This window comes from Takifugu flavidus, unplaced genomic scaffold, assembly GCF_003711565.1.
Source record: "Takifugu flavidus isolate HTHZ2018 unplaced genomic scaffold, ASM371156v2 ctg730, whole genome shotgun sequence".
Taxonomy (NCBI): Eukaryota; Metazoa; Chordata; class Actinopteri; order Tetraodontiformes; family Tetraodontidae; genus Takifugu; species Takifugu flavidus.
Window position 1 is genome coordinate 1 of NW_026622340.1, and position 9,629 is coordinate 9,629.

The 9,629-nt window shown below is 50.8% G+C and overlaps 1 protein-coding gene across 1 annotated transcript; it reads right to left on the reverse strand.

The window, feature by feature from the left end:
- Window positions 1–5: 5 nt before the first annotated feature.
- Window positions 6–6,950, reverse strand: LOC130521143 (melanopsin-A-like; the record flags this gene model as incomplete). Its single annotated transcript, XM_057024778.1, has 6 exons — window positions 6–51; window positions 1,027–1,188; window positions 1,468–1,639; window positions 3,820–4,023; window positions 6,529–6,662; window positions 6,814–6,950. Coding segments are annotated over 6 exons (855 nt in total), but the record flags the coding sequence as incomplete, so codon positions are not given.
- Window positions 6,951–9,629: the final 2,679 nt, after the last annotated feature.

Genomic DNA, 9,629 nt, shown 5'->3' on the forward strand with positions numbered 1-9,629 from the left:
GCGATCACAGCAGGAACTGAGTTCATGTAGGGCGTCAGCAGCTCGGCGTACCTGCAGGAGGCAGAAGCTGGTTAGGGTGAGGGGCGGCTGACCTGGTGCTCGTGAGGTCAGGAGGTCAGGAGCTTCATCTAGGAGCCAAGGTTCCAAAGGCCGAGTGGAGAACACGTTAGGTGAGGTTCACTACAACAGGAACTGAACTGTCTGTTAAGCTCTGAGATGATGTCAGAGGCTGCTTCAAGGCGTCTGAGCAGTTTTCTGGGGTCTGGCTAGAAGAGGTCCGGGGGGGGGGGGTCGTGGATATCGTCCTTGTCTGACTTGTGTAACATGAGTCCACCGCACAGGCCGAAGTGCCGAGATAGAGAAGAAGAAAAATCCTACACAGCCCATCAGAGTCAGCAGCCGACAGCCCTCTGGAACGCTCTGAGCACAACTGATGATGAGATGATGATGAAGGAGCCGCTTGATGAGGAAATGTTGAGTTTTGGACACTGATGCTATCAAAACACACAGAGGACGACCTCTGACCTCCGGCCCCGCTGACCCGTCGTATAGTGTATTTTTGTGTGTGTTTCTGTGCTCTGTGCCTCTCCTCCTCTCCTCTCCTCTCCTCTACTTCTCCCTCCCCTCCCCTCCCCTCCCCTCCCCTCCTCTCCTCTCCTCCTCTCCCCTCCTCTCCTCTCCTCTCCTCTCCTCTACTTCTCCCTCCCCTCCCCTCCCCTCCTCTCCTCTCTCCTCTCCTCTCCTCTCCTCTCCTCTCCTCTCCTCTCTCCCCCTACATGAGCCTGGTCCTGCTCCAGGTTTCTTCCTGTTAAAGGGGAGTTTTTCCTGCCCATGGGGGTCAGCCCTGGGATTCTGGAAAGCGCCTTGAAACAATTTTGATTGTATAAGAAAAGATTGATTTGATTTGATTTGATTTGATTGATTTGATTTGATTTGATTTGATTTGATTGATTTGATTTGCAGCAACAATCTGCCCGTCTGTCCAATAAAACCAGGTTCTACTGCCACAGTCTGTCTCACACCTACCCAGCGAACGCAGTCAGGGCGGCGCAGGAATAAGGAGCCCAGGAGATAACGAACAACAGGATGACGATGAGCGCGATCTTCGCCATCTTCCACTCGCTCTTCATCTTATGCAGCCTCCTCCCAGAGTCTCTGGATCCCTCACGGTTGATCTTCGATATCGCTCTGTCGTCGTGCAAACAGGCGCGGTTAGCAAAACGTTGCATTTCTGCGCGCTTCTCTTTGCTCGGCCGAAGGACAAACGAGCCGGTGGTTCCACCTCTGCTGGCACAGCCGCAGGTCTGCAACATTCACCTTCAGGTTGGGTGAGATGTTGGTGGAGAGCCACGAGAAAAACCCGGATCATTGATCAAAGAGACGCTTTGTCAGGATGGTGTGTTTATCAGTGTATCTGAGCGAGAAGGTGCTGCCAGAGGCGCGCGAGGAAAGAGAGCGTGTACCAACCGTGTGGCGTGACGGATGGCCCTGAAGATGCAGCAGTAACTGAAGATGATGATGGAAAGAGGGATGAAGAAGACAAAGGTGAAGAGCAGCATCGTGTAAGAACGGACAGAAGGGGTGAAGGTCATGTAGTCCCAGGAGCAGGAAGTCATCAGGCCTTCTGGCACATACGCACCTGGGGGGAGAAAACAGGGCTCAGCTTGTTCTTCACGACAGAAATCAAGACCTGAACCCTCCCTGCTCTTCCTTAGTGTTGGAGGTTCACGCGCCGTGTTCAGGTGGTTGTTGGGACCGATTCCTGATGAGTCAGAACATGAACTGTGGTGTAGCTGTGAAGGAAACATCCTAACCCTAACCCTAACCCTAACCCTAACCCTAACATAACCCTAACCCTAACCCTAACATAACCCTAACCCTTCTCTAACCCTAACCCTAACTCTAATCCTAAACCCTAACCCTAACCCTAACATAACCCTAACATAACCCTAACCCTAACCCTAACCCTAACCCTAACATAACCCTAACCCTAACATAACCCTAACCCTTCTCTAACCCTAACCCTAACCCTACTCTAACTCTAACCCTAACCCTTCTCTAACCCTAACCCTAGTTGGGTTAGGGCTGCCGCTCGGCTTTTAGCATAACATGATGCGTAAAGGAGTAAACTTGGTGACCCTTTGAGCTTTTGAGGAAATCCTGGACAAGAACGGAATCACCAGTTTAAAAGCATCTGGAGCTGCAAACCACCGATTTAAAAGATGCCTTTGATGGAACCAAGAAAGGCAACTTTGGTCTCCGTTTGATGGGAAATCTTCACCTCTGGACCACGAAGGCCTGAATTGGTGCATCGGCAGGTTTGGAAGAAGCAGATGATTGACTGGGACATGGACTCGTGCACGCAGGACACGAGGAAAAGCAATTTCTACTTGCACGTCTTGTTCTGCATATTTATGCTGCACACGCAGCGACTCAACACAATGACATGAATATGGAAGTGACAGAATTGATCTTCACTTTCGTAGCAGCAGAACACAGCGTGCATACTGCTGGTGCACATGGAGAGTCCTGACCCTCGCACAGAACCGCAGGAGGAACACACACATCCCTTTGATCACGCCACGTGTTGAGCTATGATGTGTCTTCTGGGACAGCTGGAGAACTTTGGAAAACAGATTCCTCAAAGGTGCTGTCAGAGCGTCTTCACCCAGCGGCTCCTGTCACTAAAGCTCGGACCCCTGTTGCCTCCAGAGCTGCCAGAACTCTTCATGACATCCTCCTCAAAAAAGGGTTGGAAAGATTCCCCAGAGCTCTACTGGACTGAGATCTGGTGACTCTGGTGGAGGATCCTGGAGGACAGTCAGCTCATTGTGATGGTCCAGAAAGCTGTTAGAGGTGTTCTGACCTTGGAGACATGGTGCAGCATCCTGCTGGAGGTAGCCAGCAGGAGATGGTCCACTAGGGTCCTGAAGGGATGGAGCCAGGATGGATCCGTGCTGTGATGACGTTTACACCAAACTCTGATCGACCTCCTGAATGTTGCAGCTGACGTCCAGACTCATCAGACCAGGAAGCATTGGGAGAGTGTGTGTGTGTGTGTGTGTGTGTGTTGTGTGTGTGTGTGTGTGTGTGCGGGGGGGGCACCGTGTACTGATGCTTTCTATCATCTGAACCAGTCTGTCCTGATCTTCATCCACACAGCTGCAGCTCTCTTGGGACCATTGTCTGTAATCCCTGGAGATGGTTTGTGTTTTAACCCCCAGTGGAGCAGCAGGTTCTGACCTAGTCACTCGAGTCCCCTCTGTTCTCCATTCTGATGCTGGTTTGACCTTCAGCAGGTTGTCTTCACCACATCTAGGAGCCTAAACGAGTTGCTGTCGTGTGATTGGCTGATTAGGTATTGGTGTTAACGAGCACCTGGACGGGTGGACAACAGGTCGACTGTGTCCCTGACTTATAGAAGGTCCATATCCTGGAAATGGAAGTAAAATCTTTGGTGTGAACAGTTGGTACCTGAATTATATCAACGGTGTAAAAGTGTAAATCTGAAGTGTGGAGGAGGAGCCAACGGGCAGCAGCCAATAATAATGCTCCACACACTGGATGAGCACTTTCATCGTTGTGGCCATTTAAGGAGAGCACGTTTGCTATTTTGGAATATTGGTGGTTTCTCTCCTGTCTTTGGACGTGTTAGGAACTGCAGCTGTTTCCTCTCATACTCTTAGAGTGAGCTGGTGTGAAACGACTCCGTACGTGCAAGTTAGAAACCTTTCCATTAAAAACTGGATGACCAGGTTGGTGGTGTTTATCATCCACGGACGCATGAAGATGAGAAGTAACATGAGATGTCATACTCACTCCAGCCAAAGAAGGGCGGTAAGCTCCAGCCCATTGAGTAGACCCAGGTGACGGCCAGGATGCTCAGGGCCTTCCTGCGAGACATCACTCCCAGGGAGGCAAGAGGCCTGGTGATCACCATGTAGCGGTCCACGGCAATGACCATGAGCGTCATCATGCTGCAGATGCCGAACAGCGCTCCGCAGAAGGCGTACAACTCGCAGCCTGCAGGAGGAAAGGCCAGGGCAGAGAAGGTTCCAGTAGGGCCCAGCATGGAGGGTTATATCTGTCAGCAGGTCCTGCAGCTCCTTCAACAGCAGCTGGAAACACTAAAGCTCAAGTTCTAAAAGAAGTTCTAAAAGCTATACGGAGAATCGGCAACTAATCAGATTAGGCAAAGCTCTTATGGGGATTAGAGCAAACATGATTTACATCAGCAGCTCAGGGCCTCACACCAATGTTCAGGATCACCATCATCACCTCACACCAATGTTCAGGATCACCATCATCACCTCACACCAATGTTCAGGATCACCATCATCACCTCACAACCAATGTTCAGGATCACCATCATCACCTCACACACCAATGTTCAGGATCACCATCATCACCTCACACCAATGTTCAGGATCACCATCATCACCTCACACCAATGTTCAGGATCACCATCATCACGTCACACCAATGTTCAGGATCACCATCATCACCTCACACCAATGTTCAGGATCACCATCATCACGTCACACCAATGTTCAGATCACCATCATCACCTCACACCAACGTTCAGGATCACCATCATCACCTCACACCGATGTTCAGGATCACCATTATCACCTCACACCAATGTTCAGGATCACCATCATCACCTCACACCAATGTTCAGGATCACCATTATCACCTCACACCAATGTTCAGGATCACCATTATCACCTCACACCAACGTTCAGGATCACCATCATCACCTCACACCAATGTTCAGGATCACCATCATCACCTCACACCAATGTTCAGGATCACCATTATCACCTCACACCAATGTTCAGGATCACCATTATCACCTCACACCATTGCACCAAGCCTCTCCTCTCTCAACTCCGCTCCTCTGCTGCTCGCTCACCTCTTTTATTTGGTGCATACAAGATTTACGTCCATCAGGACCTCACGATTCCTTGTTTCCGATCTACTTTTCCCATCTTTACGACCTCCTCGTCTTATCGAACACGGTACCTCCAAGTGCTGGTTATATAAACAGCTCCAGCACTTGATTTAAACATTCACACATTCCTTTTCTTAAACACTCTAAATCTACTCACCATAGCATTGAACCGATAATAGTAATAACAACAATAACTCTTCTCACACTATCACCACGGCAGCAAACCTGTTGATCATGACCATTTCAGCTTGTAACCAGCAGCGGGCGGTGACGCCAACCTGGTGCATTCTGGGAGTTCCTGCTCACCGTGACCAGCGTACAGGTCACACGTGCTGTGATTGATTACGTTGAGCACGGCAGCGTTTTAACGGAGGTTTGGATGAGGGACATTAACGGGCTGTTGAGGGGGAGCTGGGATGCTGGAGCGGCTCCACTAAAGCAACCGTGTGCTTCCTTTAGTCCTAATCTGGGATCCCAGGAGACGCAGATGCTAAAATATTTATCAGCTCATCAACATGTCCAGCAGTCCAGGTGTACAGGCACCACCTGGAGGTCAGGGTTCTGGCTGTAAATGCTGATCCTGGCTCGATGAGCATTCAGCTGCAATAAACCATAGTTGCTCTGAACACAAATGTTCTGTTAGCGACCCTTTAACCCCCCATCCACGCCCCCCCCCCTTCCCACCCCCCGATTCTTTTAAACAAATTATGAATGGGAACATCTACGACCTGATATTTTCTTAAAATTGTATTTATTTTGGCTGTTGGGTTAAGCTGTTGGCTACGAGATGATGGGATTTAGTTACAAGCGGAGCACATTCGGATCCAATTAGGCCGGACAGACGGTCAGGATGAATAAAAACAGCCCCGGAATGAAGGAGGGATGAGAGGAAGAGAAGAGGTGAAGAGGAGCAGCACCGTCAGCGGGTGAGTGTTCTGAACGAGCGGAGCAGCACTGTGTGTTTCAGGAAGAACGCTGCAGAGCGGAGCACCGGGCGAGCGTCAGTCAGGACCGCCGTGTGTTTACGACCCGTCGTCAGGAACGCTCGGACCTGCTCCACGGCTGCGGTTCTGCAGCTAATCGGGTCCAGCTTGGCTCTCAGGTCTGCCTGGAGGGGCCACAATCCTGACTGCTCTGCTCTCTGTGTTTGGGAGGCGCCTCAGGCTCCAGGGCTTTAAGTCCCGGTCGCACACTTACAAATTAAAACTGGGCTAAAAAAACAAACGAGTGCTTTAAAAACAGAGGAAAGTTTTTGCTTTGCTCAAAAGGAGCGAAGGGATCAGGGATCCTGCTGACAGAATCTGATTAGCATCTTCATCTGATTAGCATCTTCATCTGATTAGCATCTCCAGCGTTTGGAGGACAGCAGAAACATCTCAGGACACGTTGCTGCTCCTCAGAGACACCGATACGACCTTCAGCACCCCCGAGGTGGACAAAAGAATGTGTCTACGGGTGGGACGGCAAATGTCTCCACCAGGGTCACGGCGCAGCTCTTGATCGTTCAGTGTTTGATCTGCCCCCCCCCACCCCCCGCTGTGTCTCACCCCCCAGCAGCAGCTCGGAGGATTTACCTTTCTTCCCAAAGATCCAGCGCTTGTGCATGCTGGTGAGGAAGAAGGTGGGAGTCTGCGTGAAGCACATGAGGAGGTCTGTGATGGCCAAGTTAATGATGAAGATGTTGGAGGGCGTCCGCAGGCTCCGGCTCCTGCACACACACACACACACACGCACGCACACACACACACACACACACAACACCACACACCTGTCACTTTAGCAGGTACAGGTTGATGTGTTCACTTCCAGATGATCCAGGGTAATTTCGTAATAAAGGCATCAAGGTGAAGCAACGATACCTGCAGAAGGCGTAAATGACCAGGACGTTTCCCACCATCCCTGTGATGCCCACCACCAGGATGACCACCCCGATGGTGTAGTGAGCGTGATCCGGAACGTCCACAGTTGGGAACGGCTGTTCTGTAGCCGAGGAAGCCTAATGAGACGGAAACGGGAATGAATGATGTTGTTCAGGGTTTGACGAGAGTAGGAAATAACAGCTGCAGCGTTCAGAGGCTCCACCCACCCATCATGCATCCATCCACCCATCATCCATCCATCCATCCATCCACCATCCATCCATCCACCATCCACCCATCATCCATCCATCCATCCATCCATCCATCCATCCATCCTCCATCCACCCATCATCCATCCACCATCTATCCATCCATCCATCCATCAACCATCCATCCATCCATCCATCCATCCATCCATCATCCATCCATCCACCCATCATCCATCCATCCATCCATCCATCCATCCATCCATCCATCCATCCATCCATCCATCCATCCATCCATCCACCTCACGTCTCCAGACGGGGACTCGTGCTGCTGATTGGTGCCTCTAGTGATGGAAATATGAAATTGTGCCACCATGAAAATGAAACATTGTTCTGGAAGCATCCAGTGACAAGAAAGAGATAAGAAGCTGCTGTAAAATGTTAGCGTGCACAAAATTGCATGAGGATGTTGATGGAATGTTGCTGATCTAATAAAAGAGAGAAAGTGTGTGTAGAAGAAGAAGAGAGCTCAGAAGTAGAGCTCAAGCCTGATTCAGGATGCTGTGCAGCAGCTCCAACGGTGGCTCCCTTCCTGGTTCCCTCGGGACGGCCACCATCACGTTTGACTCCTCTTTCCTCAGGATTTTCTCCTTGAGCGTCACAAGTTTGTGTGAACCAGACAGGTCACATGTTCCTTGGTGGACGAGAGGCTGCGTGTGAAGGTCAGATTCACGTGTGTGTGTGTAGACTGGAGATACACGTGGACACACTCTCCGTTGCTGAGCTCGGCACCCCCCGATCCTCAATCCTCCTAATTCCCAGCCTCCACGTTCCTCATGACTCTGGTCCCTTTTGTTCTCCTATTTCCTCCATCTCTTCCTGCCGTGGCTCTTCGCTGATGGACGATGATGAAGCTGAGGAGTAAGAGCACGGAAGGGCTCCTCATGGCAAGCAACAATGGTCCAAGAACATCAGAACCTGCAGACATCCCAGGTCCTCCATCACTGGACACCAACATAAATGTTATTGTCCAACGGTGCGAAGAATTTGAAAAGTGTCACTGAGAGAAATACAGATGGAGGATAAACAAGGATGATGGGATGGCCACGGGTCTGAAGAGGCTCTGCAGGCCTGGAGACACTCGGTCCAATTCACCACAGAGATGAACAATCATGGAGAGACTGGACGTGTTTTGAAGACTTTTCACCTCTCGAGAGGCTCCTTCAGATCTGAAGAACTGCCAGTATCTGAGGAACATCCCAGGAGGGACTTTAAATCAGAACTGTTTAGGATTTGGCTTTCAGCCATATTTTGTCGTAAAAGTCCATCAAAGCCCAAATCAGAGCAGGGACGTCAGGGAGCAGCACAACAGAATGATAGTCAGGCACCCTGGGAGGAGAAGCTCTGGGGGGACGATGGTTCCCAAAGGACGAGAGGGTAGAGTTGAAGAGGATGAGAGCATGGAAGCAGCTTCTTCTGTGGCCCAGCCTCCAGCTCCTCTGAGATCCTCAAACACACCGAGATCCTCAATGGCTCCTTCCTGAACTGGACGGGACCCCTGAGATCCTCAATGGCTCCTTCCTGAACTGGAAGGGACCCCTGAGATCCTCAATGGCTCCTTCCTGAACTGGACGGGACCACTGAGATCCTCAATGGCTCCTTCCTGAACTGAACGGACCCCTGAGATCCTCAATGGCTCCTTCCTGAACTGGATGGAACCCCTGAGATCCTCAATGGCTCCTTCCTGAACTGGAAGGGACCCCTGAGATCCTCAATGGCTCCTTCCTGAACTGGATGGAACCCCTGAGATCCTCAGTGGCTCCTTCCTGAACTGGACGGGACCACTGAGATCCTCAATGGCTCCTTCCTGAACTGGACGGGACCACTGAGATCCTCAATGGCTCCTTCCTGAACTGGAAGCAGCACTGGTTCTGAAACGTCATGAGCACAACTTTGAAACACCTGTCAGATGTTTTGTTGCCTCTTCTCAGATTCTCAACATTCCACAGACGTCCCATTAAGAAAGTTGCACGTGCAGGATGTGCACGGATGTCTGGATGATGGATGGGGGGGGGGGGGGGAGGGTTCTTCAGTTATGGCAGAGTTCAGAGATCCGTTGCTGGAGAAGCTGCATTACCAGCTCAAAATCCAGAGTGGACCCTGGAGGGGTCCCACTTCAAAGCAAAGAACCCCCCCTCCCACACACACACACACACACAAACACACACACACCACACACACACACACCACACACGGAGGGAAGCACACACCCTAAATCTGTCTACAGCCACACACCTGTATGAAGAGTACAGGTGTGTCCCGGCTGATTCAAGCATTAATTAAAACCCAAAAGAAAAAAACCTTGAAACTTGGACCAAATCTCCAAATATAGGACGGAACCAAGTGTGTCCACGTGACTTCACCTGTCGCTGATGGTCGTTAAACCGCCCGCGAGGAACCGCAACCGACCCAACGGTTCCGTCAGCGGTTCCGTCACAGAACAATGTAGCAGCCGCGTCTTCATTCATGCCGCCGCTTCCTTCCTTCCTTTCCTCCTTCCCTCCTTCCCTCCTTTCATCATCACCCTCGCTTATTTTATCAATGAGCTCG